Source organism: Engraulis encrasicolus, chromosome 9, assembly GCF_034702125.1.
Source record: "Engraulis encrasicolus isolate BLACKSEA-1 chromosome 9, IST_EnEncr_1.0, whole genome shotgun sequence".
NCBI classification, from domain to species: Eukaryota; Metazoa; Chordata; class Actinopteri; order Clupeiformes; family Engraulidae; genus Engraulis; species Engraulis encrasicolus.
In genome coordinates this window covers 45,125,071-45,150,751 of record NC_085865.1, presented here as the reverse complement: position 1 = coordinate 45,150,751, position 25,681 = coordinate 45,125,071, and the positions used below count along the sequence as shown (strand labels likewise).

At 46.0% G+C, this 25,681-nt stretch overlaps 1 protein-coding gene across 1 annotated transcript in view; it reads left to right on the top strand.

The window, feature by feature from the left end:
- The window catches only part of gfod1 (glucose-fructose oxidoreductase domain containing 1), a 60,269-nt gene extending 40,791 nt beyond the window's left edge, over window positions 1-19,478 (top strand). Inside the window, exons 2-3 of the mRNA XM_063207227.1 lie at window positions 13,381-13,574; window positions 14,360-19,478. Of these exons, the coding sequence (XP_063063297.1) occupies window positions 13,381-13,574; window positions 14,360-15,088 (923 nt within the window). The 3' untranslated portion in view covers window positions 15,089-19,478. The remainder of the gene's footprint in view (window positions 1-13,380; window positions 13,575-14,359) is intronic.
- The last annotated feature ends 6,203 nt before the right edge of the window (window positions 19,479-25,681 follow it).

Sequence of the window (25,681 nt, the reverse complement as noted above, 5' to 3'; positions counted from 1 at the left end):
CACACATACACACACACACACACACACACACACACACACACACACACACACACACACACACACACACTGCCTTGAGCTTGCATCTACTGTAGATGAAGTAGTAGTCTGTGGATTGGCTTCTGTTTGCAGTCAAAGTTACAGCCCTCATTTGATATGTTCTAACAAGGCCTCTTATTGAGAAGTCATAATTCCAGATAAGTCTTAAATCGCCCAGGGCCACAAGGCTAAATCTACAAATGGCATTTAAATAAATATTTGCCTTAAAGGGTTTGGCGCAGAGAGCAGTAGCTCTGCATGCTTGTGCATGTGTACGTGTGTCTGAGCGTGTGTGTCTGGATGCTTGCATGCAAGCACACGCACGCACACACACGCGCACGCACACACACACACACACACACACACACACACACACACACACACACACACACACACACACACACACACACACACACACACACACACACACACACACACACACACACACACACACACACACACTTTTTTGAGTGTTTGAATTATTATTAATGCTATGAAAGAGACGTGTCTGTGTCTGTGTCTGTGTGTGTGTGTGTGTGTGTGTGTGTGTGTGTGTGTGTGTGTGTGTGTGTGTGTGTGTGTGTGTGTCTGTCTGTCTGTCTGTCTGTCTGTCTGTCTGTCTGTCTGTCTGTCTGTCTGTCTGTCTGTCTGTCTGTCTGTCTGTCTGTCTGTCTGTCTGTCTGTCTGTCTGTCTGTCTCTGTGTGTGTCTCTGTGTGTGTGTCTGTGTCTGTGTCTGTGTGTGTGTGTGTGTGTGTGTCATTTGATTATTGATGAGCTGTGTGATCCCAGAATCAGTCATTGCCACACCTGAGAGGTTGGCACCTCGGTACAGGGGGATCAGGTGCCCCTCAAGCGGTCAGATGCCCTCGCCTCATGCGCCACACTGGCATGAGGTCACAAAAGAGAGAAGGTTGAGTCCGTTTTTTTATATTTTTATGGGCTTTTTATGCCTTCATTGACGGGACAGTATGAGATGCTGACAGGAAGTGAGTGGGAGAAATTGAACCCCGGGTCCCCGCCCGGTGTAGCAGTGCAATGCCCTACCATATGCACCATGGCAGGGCAAGAGTCAAAGAGTCTGATCCTTCACTCCTGTCCCCAGCCTGTCTTCATTGGAGAGTGTCTGGACCATAGGTGCCGCTAGGGGGGGAAAGGTGTTACAGGTTCTAAGGGCCCAAGCACTGACAGGGGCCCGTAAGGGGGCCCAACATTCGAATCTTTCATCGGGCCCAACATTTCTGGCGGCGCCCCTGGTCTGGACACACACACCTTTTCTCACTGCACCTGGCGTAAGCCCTGTCTATACACACACACACACACACACACACACACACACACACACACACACACACACACACACACACACACACACACACCTGTGTGTGCAATGCTTAATGAGCTGTGTGTAGTGTAGGGGGTGGTTGAGTGACTGTGTGTCAATATGAGTGTTTGATTTAGGGTGGTAATTGTGTTTGTGGGTGGGAGAGGGTACCCATTTAAGCATGTGTGTTTATGGTGGTAATCACGGTGTACACTGATGAGCCAAGAGGACGGGAAATGCCTCTCTCTCACTCGGTCTCTCACTTTCACTCTCACTCACTCTCCGTATGTCTCTCTCTCTTTCTCTCGCTCTTGATCTGTCTCTCTCTCTGTCTCTCACTTTCACTGTCACTCTCACTTTTACCGGTTCTCGCTCTCGCTCTCGCTCTCTCGCTCGCTCGCTCGCTCGCTTTCTCTCTTTCTCTGTCTCTCACCCTCACCCGGTCTCAATCACACACATACACTGCTTGTGTGTCCCAGTGGAAGTCTGTCTCTCTATGCTGCCTGTGTTGTGTCTGCAGACTCCCTTTGAGCCAAAATGGCACTCGCTCAGAATCCCAGTGTCCAGCTGCCAGAGCCGCCATGTCTCTCAAACATCAGCGTTCTCCATCCCTGAAACCACAGAATCAATATCCAGCCGTTTTATCCATAATGACATGCACATACACACACACACACACACACACACACACACACACACACACACACACACATAGATTTCCATGTTCATTCCTGCGCTGGTGCTGCCATGAGCATCTGTGCAATTTCATTACTCTCCAGCATCGAAAAAAAGTAAAAGTACAAAACCTGTAACCATCAGGATTGACTACGACAAACAAAATTGCAAAACAAGCACACATGCAACAAGTGCAGAATACATGTACAGACACACACTCTAGAGGTGCAGACCCACACACCAGAAAAAAACATGACAAAGAGAAAACGGATGATTCATCAAGCCACCGTTCTCCTTCCTCCTTAGACTGATTATGGTACGCTATTCTGTATTTCCGTTAGCGCTTTAAAAACAAACCCATTACCCTTTCCAATCTGTAGACCATGTCCGTTAGCTTCCTAATGACTCCACACATCCTGACCCTGACACACACATTCACACACACACACACACACACACACACACACACACACACACACACACACACACACACACACACACACACACACACACACACACACACACACACACACACACACACAGTTTCTCTGCACCTGCTGCTTATGCATGATCGTGCTGCCCTTCAGGACGGATGCAGAAGGCAGTGGCAGCAACAGCGGGTGCCAACGCTCCCTGGTGACTGGAGGATGGTGGCGACTTTTTAAAATGGTGCCAGGCAGGGCAGAGCACACTCGGTTGGCATTGCAGCGCGCTAACACACACACACACACACACACACACACACACACACACACACACACACACACACACACACACACACACACACACACACACACACACACACACACACACACACACACACACACACACACACACACACACACACACACAGAGTTTCTCTGCACCTGCTGCTTATGCATGAGTGTGCTGCCCTTCAGGACGGATGCAGAAGGCAGCGGCAGCAACAGCGGGTGCCAAGGCTCCCTGGTGACTGGAGGATGGTGGCGACTTTTTAAAATGGTGCCAGGCGGGGGAGGGCACACTCGGTTGGCATTGCAGCGCGCTAACACACACACACACACACACACACACACACACACACACACACACACACACACACACACACACACACACACACACACACACACACACACACACACACACACACACACATATGGGCTTGCATGCCCTGTTGACGCAGGTTCGAATCCAGCCTGGGTCATATACCAAACTCACCCCGTTTCTCTCTCTCACACCCTGTCTCTCTCTCCTTTTTACTGTCTCCATCTTCGACTGTCCTGTCTAAATAAAAACAAGTCTAAAATGCCCTAAATAAATGAATAAATAAACTATAAAATGGTGCCAGGCAGGGCAGGGCACACTCAATTGGCATGTCCCACAGAGACCTGCTGTACCACCTGTGCATAAAATGGGGACAGATCACCTCCTGGTAGCAGAGTTGCAATTCCATTGTGTTGACATTAATGCTGGCTGGCGGCAGTGAATAAACTGCTAATCAATGATGTGACTTAATATTGCTGTCAAAGCGGGACCCATTGCCATTGTGATGGTACAGTGGGTACAGTGACATGCAACCTGTGCATTTACGGTAACAGCTGAGAGATTCTTTAAGTATAAAGAGATATGCCAATGTAATAGGTTGCTATGGGCACCTAACGTGACCAGGTTCCGGTCTGCCTAAAGGGGCGTGTCATAATGCTCCTAGCATTGAATAGAACAGTCCTTAGGTCTGCTTAGGTCTGCCTAAAGGGGGATTCCCCCCCCCTCCCCTTTGCAATAATAGAACCCGGAAACAATGGGCCAATGGAACCTCTCTCTCTCTACTCTCTCTGGTAACAGCAATGACTTGGAGCAGTGCTTGGGATGGTAACCTGCCTGGCTGGGTACATCACTAGCACTGGCACTTGGTTGATTTAAACCTGCAATCATCAACAAATCAAAAATGTTGCATGTTACCATTTACCACTTGCAGGGTAAGGATGAGCTCCCTTTTTTTAATCCATTTTTATTTCTGTGACGTTTCAGTTACGTTTTGACACACGGCTAAAAGAAATTGGATGTGCGTGAGGTCTGACTGGGATCCAAGTACCATAGACATGATCTCCATCTCGCATGCAGTACATATACCACTTCTACTTCATTTGTATTTCTGTTCGAGTCATATTAAAGACCCTGGTGATGAGCCTGGTTACCAGAAAATAAGTCAATTTTCTGTATGGATTAATGTGACCTTTCAGAATAATTTGAACTCTCAGAATAAGTCCGTTGCCACTGGGGGAAAGCACAGCAAGCTTGCTTATACTTACCCGGTAAATAATATATTTAGTATTGTAGGTCAGGACATGTTAGTTCAGTCCTGACATGTTTTGTTGAGCGCCTGACCTAGATTATGAATGATGGCTGACTCTGGAATTTACAAGGCCAAGTCACATGACCACTTCCTATCCAAGTGCATTTGAAGGTGCAATGGAAAGTCACTCGCTATCTTAAGTAGCAAGTGATGGGGATACAGTATTGGGCTAAAGAAAAGCTTTCTAATTAGTGATTAGAATACAGTATTAGGCCAAAATTTACTAAACTTTTTAAGACCTTTAAAGAAACTTAAAAGAATAATGTTCTTAATCTAGCCTTCTGTGGTTTTACGCCGCTTTACGTCTTTACACACAGTCTAGCCAGTGTTGAGGGTTTTCCCTCCATCTTAAGCGGGCAGGAGATCAAGTCTCTGTGTTTCGAAGTAAGTAGTCTGGCTGGCTGCTACTGGAGCTTTGGCTCTGCTTCTCACTTTCGCCCTCAGACAGAGGTTTTTGTCCCAACCCCATTGTACACGACCACCACCACCCCCCTCTGGTCCCTAACACTCAACCACCCACTCTACCAGGGCCGCTGCTAAGGTTTTAGAGGCCCTAAGCATATCTGGTCAGGAGCCCCCCCCTCATAATTAAGTAATGATAATACTGTAATCTACTAACTATGAAATGTATGTTTTGTAATGTAATTCAGTATTTTTTTCATCGTTTTTAATCAATCTCAATTTAAGAAGGCCAAATTGTGGGGGCAAAGTGGTTGGTGCCCCAAACACTAGTTGGTGCCCTAAGCACTATGCAAACTCTGCTTATGTTTAGCGGGGGCCCTGCACTCTATACCCACTGCCTCAGCACACCACTCTTGTCTTCAGCCCACCTCCAACCCTTCTCTCTTCTATGTAGTCCGGTTGCTGCTAGAGCTAATACTTTTGGCTTCTCCTCTTACTTTTGCCCTCAGAGGTTGTTGTTTCAACCCATTGTACTTCACTACCACCACCACCCCCTCATCCATACCACACACACACACACTAGCACACGCACACGCACACATACACAGACTACACCACCGACTCTCCACCAAACCTCCACCTTCCCTTTTCATTAAACTAGCCTTGAGATTTTGACTTCTTCTCTCACATTCAACCTCAGAGGTTGATGCCCCCAAACTATTCTACAATACAGCCACAGCACCACCACCCCTCGAGTCCCCACCAATCCCACCCCTATTCCATTAAATATGCTTTATTACTTTTATTCATTTATATATTTATTAGCATTGTTCTAACCAGACACTGTACAGCACTTTGGTCAGTTTGCACTGTTTTTAAATGTTCTTTATAAATAAAATGTACTTCCGTACTTACTTGCCCTCAGCCACCAATACCACATCTGCCTCTGCTGTCTGCACTCCACCCCACCAACTCTACTTCTCCACTCCATTCTCTTCTCCTCCTGTTTCTCCCTCCAGAAACCAACACTCATCTACAGTCTCACCAACACTCCCGTCTTCACTCCTTCTCCTCCTCCTCCTCCACCTCCACCTCCACCACCCCGTTTCTTTTCTTCCTATCCTCTTCTCCTTTTGTAATGTTCTTCTCCTGCTCCCCGCCCTCTTTATTGCACTCCAGAAGTGGGTCAGTCACAGCGGAGAGAGAGATTAATTCCCCGGCTAGTGAGGGTGGCTTGCTAGGGGTCTGTCACTGGGAAGCCGCTGGCAGATTAGCTGGCGACCATGTTTCATTCTCTCTCTCTCTCCCTCTCCCTCTTCCTCGTCCTCCCTCTCTCTCTCTCTCTCTCTCTCTCTCTCTCTCTCTCTCTCTCTCTCTCTCTCTCTCTCTCTCTCTCTCTCTCTCTCTCTCTCTCTAGGTCTGCAATGGGCATCTGTGGAGGAAAGGTTTTGACCTGTCAAGTCTGTTGTAAAGAAAGAGTCATGCTTCTTTTTCATTGCTTTTTTTGCTTTGTTTTTTGTTTTATTTTTTGTTCCCAAGGTCTGCTGAGTGTTGCCCACTGGATCTCTTTGGAAGAGAGGGGATCTCTTGATGTAGTGTGTGTGCAAATATGTGCACGTGTGTGGACAGTGCGGTGTGCACGTGTGCGTCTTTGAGTGTGTGTTTGTGTGTGTGTGTGTGTGTGTCTGTCTGTCTCTGAGTGTGTCTATCTTGGATTGTGTGCGTCATTGATTGTGTGTGTGTGTATTGTGTGTGTCAGGATTTCAGAACAGCAGTGTTGGTTGTTCCCACCACTTCACTGAACCTGTCGTCACTCTGTGTGTGCTGTGTGTCTAACCCCTTGCCCAGTCGTCGTTTGCTCAATTTACGGCCTGCTGACAGACGTCCAATTAATCTCGCACAGGTGCACAGGTTAAAGGTCATGGAGTCGGTGACCTCATCCCCAGCGTGCCTGTCTTGAGCTCTGGTGTCATCATTATGCACTGCCTCAGCCAGCTGTGTGGCGTCACTGGCCCACAGCCATCTTCGCACCTAGGCCTGTCACGATAACAATTTTTGCCAGACGATAACGATAACAAGAAATTATCGCGATAATCGATAATATTGTCTCTCTCGCCATTTTCAAACAATATAATTTGCAATAAAAAACACTGCTATGCAAGGTGCGGCCTCCTTCTTGAAACATTGAATGTAACATTTGGGCCAGCAGACTCAGAGGTTTAAATAATTAAGTTTGACGCCTGCTCCAAGAAGAAATGTGTCAAACAATATAATGACGTAAAAATGCAATAAAAATGTGACTACACCCCTTCACATTTTTAAAGCATCACGGCGGGGGATATATGTTTTTAAATACATCCTCATGGAGCACAATAGGCTCTAAATAGGCTTTTTTGTATTTATTATGAAGGTAAGTTATATAGTCTTTTTAACTAAAATAAATAACATTATCTGTTATTTATCTTTCTCAAGCACACTGAATGGCTTATAGGCCTATCCATGGTGTGATGTAAAATAACCTACTGGTGGGGTATTGTTAATTCACAAATTATTACTTAGACAGCTTATTTCAAACAAATGCACGTTGTTACTAGCTAATTGTCAGTCAAAACCCAAATCAGCCCTGTTAAAGGCATTTCAACATCAGCAAAAAGCAAAAGAGCATGAACAGATGCACAAGTTTCAGCTCTCTCTCTCTCTCTCTCTCTCTCTCTCTCTCTCTCTCTCTCTCCGAGACCCTGGACCGGAACAAGTTGCAATTCGGCGCACTTTAAAGTCCTTTATGAACGCCCATACATTGATTCTTATGAGTTATGAGTCGCCATGCCTCTGTTTCCCCTGTAGCGCGCTCAACCGTTCACATTCTCCTGGTGTGACAGATTTAAATCCACAAATCTTATCTTCATGATTTGCTTGCGGACTGCCTACTCATATTGTTAGGTCTAAATAAACAAGAAATATAGCGAAAATCACAAAAAGAACAGACAACGAACGTCGGGGTAGGAGGCGCATTGAAATAATAGTGGAAACTCGGCGAGGTTTAAAATAACAGCCTCAGAGCAAGTTTGTCGCGACGGCACCACTATTTCATGTTTGCACAAACACGTCTTCGTCGTGGATATTGGGTTGCTGCGCATATTTCAAAATGAACATTTGCCGCCGTGTTGGAGCTGTTCATTTCCCTCTCTGAGGAATGTTGCAGATACGCTGACTGAGACTGGAAGAATATTGCGCTCCTAGAGTCTCTAGCGCTGATTCTTTGTCGAGGCTTATAAGCGACGCGCGGGAACACCAGCGTTCTATTTCAAAGACGCAAGTAGCCAGATCAATGCACTTTTTCCCAACCAGAACTGCACTGAAACTTAAAATTACACTAACATTTAAGCGTCATTGCGCTGCGTTGGCCTATAACGCGCTATCCTAGTCTTCCGGCTACGGTAGAGAAAGGGAGAGAGGGAAAACAAAACATCTCGCAAATAACTTATCGTTACTTATCGGGGCCAGAAAAGTGATCGTTCTTGTAAAAAGTTATCGTCCGATTTATTGACTTATCGTATATCGTGACAGGCTTACATACCGATATAGTAAACACAGACAACACAACATTAGAGCAGGCATGAACATCATGGAGTCATTGATTCTGTAAAGCCTAATGCATGTCTCAGGGATTATGAGAAACTGAACCGTGGGCTTTCTCCACATACATGATTTCTCAGACATTTTGCGTCAATAAATGTAGCAGGTAGCCTATGAGTGACACCACTCCCACGCATTGACATTGCATTGTAATGGTTACTCCCGACTCAGTGGATTAAGTGCAGATGCATTGTGCACTTTGTGCTGCGGTGTGCTGTGTGATTGCAATGCCAATATCACATCATGTCACGCTGTCCTGTATGAGCCCCCAGACGTATCAGGGGTAGAATTGATACCACCCCAACACCCGCCACTGCCCTATCCTAATCTGAAATATTGATATGCAAAGGCTCTTCTCAGGTTGGCATGTGAGCGGTATTGACTGTGGATAAAGGAAGGGTTTTTATAATCTGCATTGGCATAATCTGCATTGGAAGGGGACAGGCTCTTCTGAGGAAGCCTGCATCAGTAACTGGAGATGGAAGAAAGAGAAACCATTGAATTTATTAGGGATCAGCCATTAGCCTCTCTGGATTGACTGCTTTGGCCTTGTTCCACTGATGGCCACGCCAATCGGAGCTCCTCAGTTAATCCTTTTTGACAGTTGTGAAGAAGAGTGTTTTCTGTTGGCCCTTCAGCTTCCATTGAAATGCTGCATCCTCATTCCTCGCACACATACGTACGTGCGCACACACACACACGTACGCAAACGCGCGCACACACACACACACACACACAGGGGCGTAGCACCAAATTTGGGGCCCTAGGAACAACCTCTTCCATGGGCCCCCCTACACACACCCCAACCTACCCAAACCCTCCACCACCACCACCTCCCCCCCCCCGTGCGCGCGCCTACCTCCTGATATTGTCATCCTTCTTGCCTTCCTCAAAATACCCCTCTATGCTTTCCTCTCCTTCACTTGAATCATTCTCATCTTCAATCATATGACACAATAGACATACTAAAAATATAAAATGTCTTAATCTTTCACATTACCAGTTATGAAAAGTAGGCTATCATATTCATAGGGATGACATTTAATCACTTCATCACTATGGTGTGAGGGGGAGGAAAGAGACTGATACATTTCTTTTCACAATGCTTCCAGCCTACTGTTTTGTGCACTATGGACACACGAGACATTGATATGTTGAACTGTACTTTCTTCAATGTGCATCGCTGAACAGAAACACAGGCGCTTGCGCGCACATTCGTTCACTTGCACAGCCCCGCACGCACGTCACGTTTGCCCGTATCAGTGTTTGGGAGAGCAAGGAAAAGAGAATCAGCTGTGCCTAGGCTACTGGTAGAAGCTGACTTCGAAATGTCGCTTAAAACCTGCGGTAAAGCAGAGTAGCCTAAATAGAACAAAACGCTCTTTGCATTTGATGTCGCTCAACCTTTGAAAGTCAGGGCACCCCGAACCTAGTTAGGCTATAGCCTAGACTATTTATTTCTTTGAAAACATTATTTATTGGGCTACTACATATACTTTCAGATTTAAATGGGCCAGTAACTATTTCACAGTAGCCTATCTTGTAATTTTCATGAGCACTCAATGCAGATAGGCTACCTGCTCAGCACGGAGGTAGGTAGGCTACTCTGCCTCTTTTCTTGCGCTATGCAAACAGGGTCATCTCTTGCGCTTTGCGCAGATTAGAATGGCGTCAGCAACATTCAAAACGCAGACTGGTGCCCCGTCAAAATCTCGTCATTATTTTACCACACTTCAGCTATAACGGGCGTTGTCAGATGGTCAGAGACATGGCCAAGTAACCAGAGCTTTGAGACCGCAAAATAAAATCAGAATGAAGGTTCAAGACTGACAGCTGTTCACGCCGCCACCTTGACATTGGCAACTGATGAATATGAGGTCGACTAATATCGACAGAATCAATCTGCAAATTTGATGACCAGGGCGGGCAGCATTGCACCCGGTTGAGAAACCGCTTTTCTTCAAGACTAGGATATTAGCTAAAATAGGCTCACCTACTCTCAAGTTCACACCATTTGCACCTGCTGCGACAGGGGGCATCTTCACGTTCGTGACATTTTCTGAAATTGAGTGGGATTCATTTTACAAATAGGCTTTGCTATCATTTGGATATTTGAACCAACATCGACCCATGTTGGTCTTTTGGGACACTTGTTATGAATATAGGCCTATCAAAGACAAATATGGGTTCACAATGATAGCCAACAAAATGAGATTCTTTTTTTCATTTGACATCGGCTATCACAGAAGGCCACACGGAATGGGAATGGGATAGTTAGGTATCCTACTTTGTAGGCTGTAATTTTGACATTTGGGCTCACCTTTCTTGCAAGAAATCAGCTGCAGTTGCTTTCCTTCATTTTGTTTCCCCTATCTCTCTTGCCTTTCTATTCTTTTTGTGAAAGCCTGGTGTTTTAGAAGTCTTTCATTGCTAACCGGCTGCTGCGTTTAATGCCTAATAATGACGTGAGTGAGTGTTGATTCCGCATATTGTACAATCAAAAGTCCGCGAGAGGGCGGACTAAACCAATGCGTGATAATGGGGGTGTCTGATATAGAATATAGCCGATTTGCAGGCTAGTATATCCAATTCAACAGATGTATTTCCAGAGAACATTGGAATTACATAAATTACCAACATGTATTGACATTATTTTTAAAATAATGTTTAAAAAAATGAAAGAAGAAAAATATTTTCCATGGGAGGGCCCCCGGTGGGCCCCCCAAGTGGTCTGGGCCCTAAGAATGAGTCAGGGTTTTCCCCCCCTGTTCCACGCCGCTGCACACACACACACACTCGCCACCTCATTGAGAGTCATGTAATATTCAGCAGAGTTGCAGAGCTCCTCAGCACAGGGGGGATTTTGCTGCTGCTGCTGTTGCTGCTACTGCTGCTGCTGCTGTGGAGGAGAGAGGAAGCTGTTAATTAGCTCTCCTTTGAAGTGTCGCGGCGTGACCCTGTTTTCTTGTCAGCCGCGCTGCGTTGCGTTGCGTTGCATTGCGTTCCTCCTGCCCCTCCCGAATGCTGCCGCTGATCGCAATAATGTAATGCTGCCGTTCTGTTGTCGAATTTCGCTGCTTTGTAGAAATGTGCTGTGTTTACGTAATGCCCAACAACTAGGGGGTGCTACTGTGTTGTTAAGACTTGGTAGCTGAACTGGACAGGTAGCTCAGTGACAGTCATACACAAGAAAAGCTGTTCTATCGAAATGGGCTGCTTCATCAAAACAAGATTCCAATAGCCTGTTAACCTAATCCCAACCACCTAACAGAGTTGCGCTGTGTAGCTCATCTTGACGGGTAGGCCGTATCGACAGGACTCTGGCAGTATGGGTGGTGGTGGCGAAGAAATGGCTTTTAATTCGAATGCACTCCACTGGACTGACATTACTTTCTTGTCAAAGTCTTCCTGCCCCTCCCAAATGACGGTAATTATGATGGCAATGGTGGTTCTGAATACCGGCGCTTAACTCAAACGCCGGTCCACAGGGCTGGTTATTTACTACCTTCACGGGCTGGATCGGTAATCTGGCATACAGGGCATTTTCCCGGTGGGCTGTCAGTCCTCACAGGCCGGTGCTGTTGTTTTGTTTTGTTGTTGTTGTTGTTTTGTCCCTTCGAGACCAGCTCACCATTTAGATGGTATGGCCCATTGGTGCATTTTTGATCTAGACAGTGGACTGCGCTAATCATGATCTTGTGGTAAGTCTGCTGTGTGAGGCGCTGGTCTACATCATAAATGCCCGGGCTGTTGTTCGATCCCAGTTCAGCCCTGCTACCTTCACGCATGGAATGGGGAGGGGTGTCGCCATTTCCTCTGAGCTGGGCCACAGAACAATGGAGGCACAGGCGCAGTTGGAGCCTTACCTTAATTTACTGCCGTGCCGACCCAGTTGGAGAAACTTAGCCCAGTTCGTCACTGCTTCCCCTCCACACCTCTCTGCTTGGCTTGGGTGGTGGAGGTGTTTGTTTACATGCTGTTTGGCATTCATGGGTCATGGCTTAAAGGTGCAGACATGTCAAGTAGTTGTTGTGCAATGCTGGCGGTCTGAGGGATTCTCAGGCCTACCAGAGGAATTTATTACACACCCACTGACGGTAGCTACAGCAGCTAAACACAAACACGCACAAACATTGACTCCTGTTCGCTTTCCTTCATTTTCCGCATTTGCCTGGGTGTAGTAGTGTATGTGGGTGTGTATGTGGTTTATGACCACAGTCCACATCAACATTTATTTTATAACAATAACATTTGTTCATCATAATTGGTGTAGTTTCAAGTGCTTCTTGATGTGAGTCATGGGGGTTGGGGTAAACAGTCTCCAGTAGGCTGCCCAGACTGCTCTGTCCCACCTCCCTAATGTGTGTTTATGTAATGTCCTAAAGCAGCGATGTCAAACACAGGCCCGGGGGTCAAATCTGGCCTGCGGAGTCATTTTATTTGGCCCACAAGATCATTTCAAAAGTGGATTACTGTCGGCCCGCATCCATTAATACATAGCATAACAAGACTTGGATATGAAATTTGGTGTGTCAACGTGAGTGGGCTCAGGCCAATGAAACTGCTTACACTCATATGCAACACAATATGTGCAGGCACATTTGAACAACCACATGATCGGAAATAAATAATGTGTATGAAATTAAACTAAATTACAAGTGTATGCACACACAATTTTAGTCACAAATTTAGTTCTGCCCACGACTTTGTTCCAGATTTAGATTTTGGCCCTCAGTCAATTTGAGTTTGAACCTGCGGTTTAAAACAGAATACCGTGCTCACTTTTTCTCTTCAAGACTGTTGTGCTTTTGGTGGCTCTATAATGGCCAGTGGGTCCCTAGACGAGCTAAACCTCTGATTGTATTTTTTGTGGGTGACTGGAACCACTCCAAGCCCCTGGTGCTTATTTTTTCATGAGGCCAGCTGCTGAAGTCTCACACCTCCTCGTATTTTGCTTTCTTATCGCTCTTTCTGTAGGTATCGGAAAGAACGTCATCTGCGACCGCACAGCCACTCCCCTGGATGCCTTCCGTATGATGTCGGCCGCCCAGTACTACCCCAAGCTGCTGAGCATCATGGGTAACGTGCTGCGCTTCCTGCCGGCGTTTGTGCGCATGAAGGAGCTGGTGGAGGAAGGCTACGTCGGGGAGCTGCTGGTCTGCGAAGCTCAGGTAACCATGGAGACACGCGTGCAGTCTAACACACACACACACACACACACACACACACACACACACACACACACACACACACACACACACACACACACACACACACTATTCTCAAGCAGGCTTAAACATACGTATACATACTGTAGTGGGATTTTTTTCATTGTACAAAGCAAGAGAAAAAGGAAATTATATTTGAGACGTTAAACATGTGGGCTATTAGTAAAATATCAATCTATTCTTACACCCCTTTCTCTCCTAATCCTGCTATTCTGAAGAATTGAAACATCCTGAACCTCATTCTCATGTACCAATATATACTTGTATTTTTGCAGTATTTTCAATATTATTTACGCTGTTTGGAATGATTTAGAGATGCAAAAATGTGCTGTACAGTGTACCGACCAGTAGTAATGATAATGAATGGTGTCTGAATAGACATTGGGGCATGAAGACTACACTGGTACTTAATTGTCATTGCTGTGTGCTACTTTCTTTCAGTACAGCCATAAACATAGCGTATCATATATATGTACTTCATAAACAGTGCGTGTGTATACGTGTGTCTATGTCTGTGTGTGTGCGTGCACGACCGTGTGTGTGTGCGTACATGTGTGTGTATGTGTGTGCATACATGTGTCTGTGTTTGTGCGTGTGTGTGTGCGCGTGTGTGTGCGCGTGTGTGTGTGCGTGCGTGCACGACCGTGTGTGTGTGCGTACATGTGTGTGTGTGTGCATACATGTGTCTGCGCGCATGTGTGTCTGTGTGTGCGTGTGTGTGTTTGCAGGTGCACGGCGGCAGCCTGCTGGGCAAGAAGTACAACTGGAGCTGTGATGACCTGATGGGAGGCGGCGGCCTGCACTCGGTGGGCAGCTACATCATCGACCTGCTCAGCTTCCTGACGGGCCGGCGCGCTTCCAAGGTGCACGGCTTCCTCAAGACCTTCGTCAAGCAGACCGACCACATCGCTGGCATACGCCAGATCACCAGCGACGACTTCTGCACCTTCCAGATGGTCCTGGACGGCGGCGCATGCTGCACCGTCACGCTCAACTTCAACGTGCCCGGCGAGTTCCGCCAGGAGGTGATCATCGTCGGGACGGAGGGGCGGCTGTCCGTGAGCGGCACCGACCTCTACGGCCAGAAGAACACTGGGGAAGGGGGTCGGCAACTCCTGCTGAAGGACAGCACGGCACTAGGCGACGCGTCTTTACCGGACAAGGCCTTCAGCGACATCCCCTCGCCCTACCTGATGGGCACCATCCGCATGGTGCAGGCGGTGCGGCAGGCCTTCCAGGGCCAGGAGGACCGGCGCACCTGGGACGGCCGGCCCCTGACCATGGCGGCTACCTTCGAGGACTGCCTGTACGCGCTGTGCGTGGTGGACACCATCAAGAAGTCCAACCAGTGCGGCGAGTGGCAGAGCATCGAGGTGATGAGGGAGGAGCCGGAGGTCAGCCCCGCCTACCTCATCAGCGAGGCCATGAGGAGGAGCCGCATGTCGCTCTTCTGTTAGCGCAACGCAACGCTAAGCTAAGCTAGTCGCTGCTAGCACTGACTGACTCTGTTGGCGTCAAGGCTTTGTTTCTTTTTTTTAAGGAATAAACCACACAAACACAAACAAATTTACATACATAAACTCATACCTCCTCAAGGGGAGTCTAATGCTGTGCTCTGCCTGGAGACAGCAGGTTTCACACTGGAAGGCAAGCAGCTCTCTAGCAACCTCTGATGGCTTGGAGAGTGATTGCGTCGTTTGAGGAATTTACTGCATTTACAAAACTGTGGGAAGGAGAACTGTTATAACACGGTAATGGCAAGTGAGCCTATTGTCAAGAAAAAAAATTAACTGGAAGGCTCCTTGTCCTTCTATTTGTCCGAAACTGCTTCTGGATTTGTGTTTTCTCATTGGGGTTCCTTGTTGAGCCTCCACAGACTAACTTGACTTCCTGACCTGCTGTTGGAGTCTGGACAAGGACCACACACACACACACAGTCATGGCAACGGGTTTTTAGTGGTTTATTGTTCCTCATCTGAGGTGAATGTCCAAAAAAACAAAACTAAACAAAAAATATCAAACAAAGGGAGGCTGTTGTCAATGTCTGTGTTCTCAGAGCGTTCTTGTGTGTTTGTGTGTGTGTTAGTTGGAGTGCGTGTGTCTGTGTGAGAGAGTGTTGTCACCAGTAAAAAGGAAAAAAAAATCCCCCCAAAAAATCAATAGTTTGGCTGGTAGGGCTTTTAGTGGTGATCTTTCCCCCTTCCTATTCCCATTAGAATTGCAATAACCCTGTCTATCAACCGGCCGACTCCATGGATAATCTATGTGAACGCTTCCTTTTCGCCTGCCTGCCTCCTGTGTCATTCCGTTCCGTGTACTGCAAAAGTGTAACTGACATCCTGCTGCAGTGTTTTCTCACTGAAGTGGCTAGTTGTTTCTCTCTGCGCTTTCTTTCAGCAGTCGATTGTTTTTCTCAGCGCATTTCTATAAAACCAATGGCATTAAGACTCAGCCTGCTTGCCACAAGCATGTTCAATGCTTCTTATGTGCGTCCAAAGTCAATCAGTAGTTGTGGCTTCTGTAGAATATGACAGCACGGATCCTGAGTAGACTGCATGAGCCTTACTTTACTGTACACTACGCTTGACTAAGCTACGCTGTGCACGCTACCCTAGCTTCATCCAGCCTAGCTAGCTAGAGAGAAGAGTGCAGGAAGAGGATGTGCCTTCGAGACCTTCGGTAGTTACTGTAAATTAAGCCATGTTGGAGAGGTTTGGTAGCATTGACAGACACGGGTTGGTGCTTGAAGATTAGGCCTCAGCAGGGGACATCAAGTGACAGGAAATTATATAAAAGTTCTTAGATTTAGCAGTGATGCCAAATGACATTCTGGAAGTGGATGGAGGTGCATGTTTGTAGACCAATGTACTGTACCGCTTTAAAAATCCAAATCTTATCTTATTATATTAATTTACAAAGCTGTCTTTGTGTGAAACCAGACATTAGACGTACAGCCTCAGTAGTTCGGAAGCAGTGCACTGCAGCACACTCACAGGAACCTACGAGCCAAAAGATTGTTTTTTGTTTGACCGGTTAAGGTTGCCAGCTGTTGGTCATGTCGTATTACAGTCTGTAAAAATGCTTTGCCTCATTCCCACGTTTTCCCCAACTCACGTTTCTTGAGTTTGTGTTCATTGTCTGAATGTTTTTTTTGTTGTTGGTGTTGATATTATTTTACGTTTCCTTTTGTTCGAGAAAAAAATCACCTGCTGTACAAAACCAGGAAGAAAATGTTTTATACTTGCTTTCAGTATAGAAGTATTTATTTTTTGGGTCTGCATGTTAATCACTGAAAAATACTCTAAGTCTTTTATGTGAGAGAAGAGGGAGATTCAGACAGACAGAGGAACGGACGGACAGGGGGACTGATGGGTAAAGTGAGGCCTTAGGGCATACACTTCTGCACATTCACTGTGACGGCCCTTGTGACGGCCCGTGAAGTGTGTGTATTTGCGTGTGTGTGTGTGTGTGTGTGTGTGTGTGTGTGTGTGGTGTGTGTGCGCATGTGCGTGTTTTTTTTTTTTTTACGTTAGCTGGTATGAATGGGTGTGCAATGCATGCATGGACACAAGTCCTGCTTTTTTTCTGAAGCCCACTGTCTATTGAACAACACATTGTAAGACACAGATAGATTTACGTCAGTCTCCGGAGCATATTCTTTACCACCATTGGAAGACCACACTGGGAGATGTCTAACGAACACTGGAACACACCAAATATGTAGACAACATGCATTGTTGAGTGGTCTTGTGAGGCTGGCTGGCTTGCTGTTCAGTTAAAGTTGGTGATTCTGAAGTGAGTCAGCACAAGGCCACAAGAGTGCATTGTTGAGTGACGCTTCTTTGAGAACTATGGTTAGTAACCGCAATGAGGAGGAAGTAAGTGACGCAGTGAGCCCACTTCCTGTCCTTGCAGTGGCTCAGTTCACTGAGGTGAAGGGCTAACTGCCACTCAATTTGAGAAATATATTTATAGCTTGTTATAATTTCATTTCATACAAGATTGGTGTTCAACATAGTACAATTTACCTGTTATTATCCACTATGTGAACATACTATAGACTTGAAATATGAAACTTGTCTTTCAAACCTTCATAGTCAAGGTTAACTTTGTTGTGAAATATATCGATCATATCGATCATATTGCTCCTAATCCAGAGTACACATAAAAACACTGAAATCACCAAAGCTTCGGTAGTTTCTGAAACCAATAGTGAATCTCCAGTGTCTTTTTCATCTCCCAGATTGTCCCCTTCATACGTTAAGTCTGTAGGAGGTGCTTTGAACAAGGGCTGGGATGTTTTACACCATTGAGTGAAAACATGTGTTTAGATCCATCCTACACACCCATAAACATGTTTCTACATTAGACCACTGTTTGCATATTTGCTTTACTGTAAATGGCTATAATTGGTTATGTTGTTGTCTTGGAGACTGCACTTTTTTCTTTTACTTTTTTTTTCATTTTTTTTGGCGCTGTATTACGTGTCTTTGAGTTTGTAAGTTTAAGTTCATCTTTGAACTTCTATTAGTTGCATTGATTTAATGCACAGGCTCCCTCATCCCAACTCCCTTCCTCAATGACTGTTTAATAACTTAACTGGAAGGAAAAGTCTGAAGAAACATGTTTAATGTTGAAATGTTTATATTTTAATTTATTTTGAGGTATTGCGTGAATGTCTGTGTATGTGTGAGTGTGTGTGTGTGTGTGTGTCAAAACACTGGATTTTCACCTGTCTGTGATGTGAAAGACCGGAAGCTGCGGTCTCGTTGCCAATGCTAACTGCTAACCGCTAGCTGCGCCACTGTTCCCCAGCCACGCCCACTGACGTCTAGTCCCTCCCATTGGTGCTAAGCCCCTCCCGTTGAAGACTCGCTCACTCTCCTTGATGTTTCCTGCTAAGCTAAGCCAGCAATTTAAAAGACAGGCATACACATGATGTGTGTGTACGCAAGGAATACTTGAATCCATGCAAACCCCAGATGCAGATCTTAGGCGTGTGTGTGCACATGTGCTGCTTCTTCCCCTGGTGAACGTTATATAGATACCAAGGCAGCATTCGCAAAACTACTGGGTGCAGGGTGGGAGTGGTGGATTGGATATCCTTCTTTTTATGTGTGTTTCTGTGGGGGAGTGGGGGGTGCTGACTAGGAGACTTTAAGTTGTTTGGCAAGAGCCTCTGGGATTGGCTGTGATTCAAGAACGACTTCCATAGATAGCTTGCCATATACACTCACATTTTCTCACCCTCCCCTTCACTCTTCTCTTCTTTACTCCCACATTTTCATTCTCTCTCCGGTTCCTCCCACGAAATGTAGAGACATGTGAATAGCCCAAAGCTAGCCTCCTCACACACAGACATAAAATAGTCATTGCCATACACACACCTTAACACTAAGCTTCTTTATTTCTGCCGCACAGTACATGCAGACATACACAACAAGCTCCTCTTTTTTCACATACACTCTCACCCAGACAAAGCAGGGGGAGGGCTGGTTGCTTGGCGCCTGTGAATCCTTATTCATGTTAAAGGACCCAAAGGGTTGGCCAGACAGATGCCTGCTGGGAGGAAGAGAGATGCATGATGGGTAGAGGCGTAGCCTAGTGGCCACTGAGCGCGACCGTCCATCCCATAGGCATAATGCATGTCTATAATCCATCCCACCCTCCTCTTAGCACGGCTCACTATTGGTCATTTACCTCCCGTTACCAAGCCAACAGACTTACGGGAGGAAAAAGTCATAATTTCACTTGCCATCGGGTATAATATTCACTTAGCTCTATCTTCACATCTACAGATGTGAAGGTGACATTAACCCATTTCCTGTGTGTGTGCGTGTGTGTGTGCGTGTGCGTGTGCGTGTGTGTGTGTACGTGTGTGTGTGTACGTGTGTGTGTGTGTGTGTGTGTGTGTGTGTGTGTGTGTGTGTGTGCGTGTGTGCGTGTGTGCGTGCGTGCGTGCGTGCGTGCGTGCGTGCGTGCGTGCGTGCGTGCGTGTGTGCGTGTGTGCATGCGTGTGTTGGCTCAAGAGGTCACAGTGTGTTCATTATGGGTGACCACCTCAAAGAGATGCTTTCTGTGCAGCCGCAGACAGACCTGTAACCTAGCAACCAGCCTCTTCCTCTGTGCCAAATTCAACCCATAGACTCCCTTTCTATCTCTCTCTCTCTCTCTACACACACACACACACACACACACACAGTAGCTTTATCTCTCGCACACACAGTCTGACTTTCTCTTTCACACACATTTTTTTCCCCTCTCATCTCCCCTCCTCCTGTGAGCAGCCTCTGTTCCTGTATCTGGAGGAACGTTACTCATTTACATAGGCAGAGAAGGTGCAGGGCCGGCTCTAGTCCATTTGGTGCCCTAGGCTAACACTCCCCTTTCCTTTTCCTGAATTTAAACCGTTGTTCATCTGACCAAGCAGAGCGGATCTAGTACCTACATATATACCGAATGCCCATGAATGACTAATCATTGTCATTGTAAAGTTTAATGTTGCTTTTTGCTTGATGGCTTTGGGATACCCCCAACAAATTTGGTGACCGCCTTATCTGCTTATATCTAGCTCCAGACCTGGAGAAGGTGCAGGGAGTTCTAATGTTGAGATCGTACCCCATTTCCCCATCACACAGGACCCTCCTGTGAAAGTACCCGACATTCAGTATGCCATGCCCACAGATGTGTAAAACTGCCTGGTGCTATTGGCTGGTACTGTCTGTCACATGACACGCAGACAGAGATTTGAATTTGGCATAATTTGACTCCTACAGTATCGATGTCAGAGGGGATTCGATCCTGGTCGGTTATGATGCACAGCAGGAGCCCACTATGGGCAGAGAGAATAGATAAGAGAGAAGTTCCATCGGCCCATTGTTTCCGGGTTCTACAATTGCAAGGGGGAGGGGGGGAAATCCCCCTTTAGGCAGACCTAGGCAGACCTAAGGACTGTTCTATTCAATGCTAGGAGCATTATGACACGCCCCTTTAGGCAGACCGGAACCTGGTCATGTTAGGTGCCCATAGCAACCTATTACATTGGCATATCTCTATATACTTAAAGAATCTCTGGTGCCACTGACTGGTACTATCTGTCACATGACACGCAGCCAGAGATTTGAATTTGGCATCATTTGACTCCTACAGTATCGACGTCAGAGGGGATTCGATCCTGGTCGGTTATGATGCACAGCAGGAGCCCACTATGGTTTTATGCCGAGACCCAAACTTGGCCAGAAGACAACCCTGGCTAAGTACTGTAGGTCTTTTTCACAGTTTTTGGGCTTCATCCCCTAAAATGTTAGGCTAAACCCAAGTCAGTCGTGAAAGCCACCTACCTACCTACACCCTGTATGGTCCCACCTTCCTTATTGGAGCTTTGCAGCTTTCAGCTTTCCTTGTACAGCTTTGACCCGGGCCAGGGACAAAATCATCTGTAAAGGTCCCCCAACCAATAAATACAATGTAATGAGGATTAGATTCTGGGCCCCATTTCTATCTGAGCCCAGGACAACTGACCCCTTTGTCCTGCCCCGTCAGCTTCCCTGGTCAAGGCAACCCCACCACCTAGTTGTCCCCACCTACATACTGCATCCACACACAGCTGATATGGAGAAGGACAAAAATAGAGGGGGACTTTGGAAAGTGACTCATATTTTGCGAATGCTGCCTGTCGCCCCACTTCTCCGTAGTGCGCCCGCTGTCGTTCGTTCTCACCATGAAAGGAGCCCCGTTCATCCTAATGCTGTATTGACTCGTGACTTATTTATTGTGCTATATGTATATGGTGAACGCATGGACCTTTGTACGTATGTATGTATGTATATATATATATTTTGAGAACCAACAGGCGCATAATATTTATCGGGCCCCTAACCTAGAAAGAATGTACTGTGCTAGGAGCAGTGGAAGTCTATTTTCTATACGTTGAGGTGCAGGTGGTTGGACGATGGAGCGCGTCGAAGACTGTTGATCTGTAGTCACGGTTACACATCCATCAGAGACCTGTGGGTGTGGCCATCTTGGTCTCCACAGCAAGCTCAGTCTCTGAATAGAACACCACTGCAGGGAAAGTTCTAGAACCCTGCCAGTGTTTCGAAGTGACATGTCCCCTGCTCTGCCTGTGTGTGAGTGTGTGTGTGAGAGCGAGAGAGTGTTTGTGTGTGTGTGTGTGTGTGTGTGTGTGTGTGTGTGTGTGTGTGTGTGTGTGTGTGTGTGTGTGTGTGTGTGTGTGTGTGTGTGTGTGTGTGTGTGTGTGTGTGTGTGTGTGTGTGTGTGTGTGTGTGTGTGTGTGTGTGTGTGTGTGTGTGTGTGTGTGTGAGAGAGAGAGAGAGGCGAAAATGATATGAAAATCATTTTGTGCGTGCATGGCTATGGGCATGTATTGAGATGAGTGCAAAATAAGCACAAAGGCATCTGTGTTTATGTATGTGTGAGTGTGTGAGAGGACATTGATGAGTGGTTATCATTTTTGACTGCGCAACAAGTACACGTATGTATGGTTACATAAATGTGTGTGTGTGTGTACAATTCATCGCTCAGACAGACTTGCTTGTCTCAACTGGATCACTCAAGTTATAAGAAAACCGACATTGTGGCGTCTGGCTGCAGCTCATGTGAGCTGCAGTGGTTTCTATGGAATAAAAGCATATGAAGCTATCTGCACACCACTGTCTCTGTGTCTTCTGTCATATGAAGCTATCTGCACACCACTGTCTCTGTGTCTTTTGTCATATGAAGCTATCTGCACACTACCGACTCTGCGTCCTCTCTTCCAATGCACAGAGGTGTCAAAAGTAAAAGTTTAAAAAAAACACGGTTCCCTTTTGATCACAGGTAACTTATCTGATCGGTAGACCTGTGCTTGTGTTATGATCAACTGACTCTGCGTTGGTTGGATGAAGTTTGTGGTGGGGAGGCTTTTTGTTAGCTTTATGCACTATTTCTTGATTCAAACGGTGTCTATTGTTAAAATAGTGGGCTAAACACAGGCCTGTTGACATTTCTTGTCGGCCTCCTACTACGTCTTCCTTGCTTCGGTACCCTTCAGTTAATTACATCAGCATAAAATAAAAGCATCTGAGTATACTTTAATTAATGTTGTACAGAAAAATTGAAACGAGTTGTGATCCTAATATCTCTCCCAAAACGTTGTTTGCACATATTGCCTCAGTGTCTTATTGCATTTTCCCCCCAGATAAACAACACTTTCAGTGTCGTGTGACAATTGTTTGTGTCTTCATTACTATACTGTTGTCGAGAATTAGATAACAGTGATCAGAAATGTGCACTTAAAATGTCAATATTAGGTTATATAGGTGTCAGGGTCATAAGTATTCCCTTATTAATGGATACAGCTGTATCTGTTATCTAAATGTGGGTTGATTAGTTCAACAGTGCAGTCATGCCACCATTACGATATGAGGGTGTTGTATGCATTGCACACATTCCCCCCCAAAAAGCAACTATCCATCATGAAATGTGTGTTTACATGGACATGCTTGTGTATAATCTGTGTTCCTGCTATTGTCTCAGTGCCTTCCTGTGTCCACTTGAGAGAGCCAGTTTTAATATGGTAATATGAGGCCCTCTTGTGGCGAATAGTGGAAAATGCTTCCTGACAGGAGTCTTCAGACCATGTGATTTAAAATGACACAAATTAATGTTAAGATTTGTACATTGCAGGTAGACAGTCTTTTTGAAGAAAGATAGGCTATGTCACATTTATGACAACTCCTCATGCGCATGGCAGGTAACACATCTCAACCTGCCTATAAAAAATCCTCAGATGCATATGACAGCAGAGTGGATCACATAGGTGTGTCAAAAAAGGTTTCACTTCACAAAATTAATGACACCATCCCACACCCCATAAACTTATAATTTGCTAAAGCACCTGCCCCTTCAAAAAGTAACCTTGTTGAAAGTTATTTATGTTGTTGATGATCATCTAGAAATGCTTGACGATTATAATATAATACGATAATAATGCCTTGATATAATCCCTATATGATCTTGTGAAGCAGTAAGAAGTTCCACATGCCCCCAACAGCACCTCTCTCTGTCTCGGTCTCTCTCGGTCTCTGTCTTTCTCTCTCTCTCTCTCTCTCTCTCTCTCTCTCTCTCGGTCTCTGTCTTTCTCTCTCTCTCTCTCTCTCTCTCTCTCTCTCTCTCTCTAGAGAAGTCATTATATCTGTATTAGACTGTGATCAATCCTCTGTGGGGACAGTGGGATGAGATTAACCCAGTTTATGGCAGCCGTTAGTAGCATAGCAGCAATGTCTCATAGCAACCAGTGCTGCTGCTCTCTGCTAATAGCCTCACCAGCTGAGCTTCTACCAGGGAAGCTGGCACACGTCGCTATTATGAAGGGGTGTCTTAAGGTGATATTACAGAACACTTTGCCAATAAAGCAAACATTGTGAGCACGAGCACACGCTTGGGAATGTTTTGTTTTAATTTCTTGTTAGAAGAGCTGTGATCCCGCAGGAGATATCACAGCATAGACAATTGATTAAACTGGCTTGAAAGCAGACACAGATTGGCCCCTACAGTGACGTGCCGAATTAGAAACCAATACTCTTTACAGCATCCCATCATTTCTGCAGTGGTGTGTCTGTCTCTCACAGACCGAAACAATTCTGTGGATAAAACTGACTTGGCTTTGGAGGAACTGTTCGGTAGGCCTATGTGAGCCTCTGATATGTCGTCTTCCTTTGTCTCGTCATACTCCCCAGGGCTGGACTGGCCATCTAACACAGCGGGCATTTCCCGGTGGGCCCCTCACCCTCATGGGTCCCTATTTTCAGAAATACATACCTATATACTGTATATTTACATTTTTGAAAATAGGGGCCCACAAGGGTGCGGGGCCGACCGGTGAGTCAGTTCTGTGCCGCTAATTATGAGGGGGGGCCCTTTCAGCTAAAAGTTCCTGCCCCTCCACCCCCCCTCCACCAGTCCAGCCCCATACTCCCCAGAGAGTATCACACAGAGAATGAGAACTCTTAAAAGAACAGCACAAGATTAGGGAAAGAGAAACCATAAAGTGGAGCAACTGACACACGGCATGAAAGGCTGTGCAGTCGATGACTTTCATATTCAATTTATTTCCTTTCAGCATATGAAGTAGGCTAAGGCGCAATCCCCTATGAGCCTTTCTGTAATATAATGTTTCTGTTGGATACACACATAAGATTGTACGTGATCAGCTAAGCTCTCAGTCTTTCTCTCTCTCTCTTCTCTCCTTCTCTCTCTCTCTCACACACACACACCCTCTCTGTTTCTCTCTCTCTCTCTCACACACACACACACACACACACACACACACACACACACACACACACACACACACACACACACACACACACACACACACACTCTCTCTCTCTCTCTCTCTCTCTCGCACTCTCTCACACACACACACACACACACACACACACACACACACACACACACACACACACACACACACACACACACACACACACACACACACACACACACGTTTAAAACATAAACTGTTTATTTTAAAATGTAAAATAGACACTCAAACATACTCACATGTACTGTAGTGAGGGGATAAGGAAACTGTGCACACACTATTCAAAATGATTTGAAGAAGGCTGCCATTTTGATTAATACCAGCAAATTCGTCCACCCATTACAATCAGTACTGCTATTTCCCCATTCATTGACATGCTCCATTTTAGATGACCTAATACACCTTAGATGTCGGTTAAATGGGATCAAAGACAGCCGGTCTGGCCCAGAGCCAGAGAAGGTTCACACATTCCATTGACATTTTCATCCAATGTAATGCCAGACCTGCAACATAAACACTACTCTGGGACAGAGAAACAGAGAAAAGAAAGACCATTTTCTTTACATGACTGTAGGAGCTGTGTGGTGACGAGTTTACCAGCTGTCAACTGTACATGGAGTATTGTGTTGGGACCCAATGGGGGCAGCATTGTCCAGCAGGAATCAGTCCTGTCAGCTGCTGCGTAGGATGATGTGTCCCAATGTGCACCCTGAGCACAGCGCTT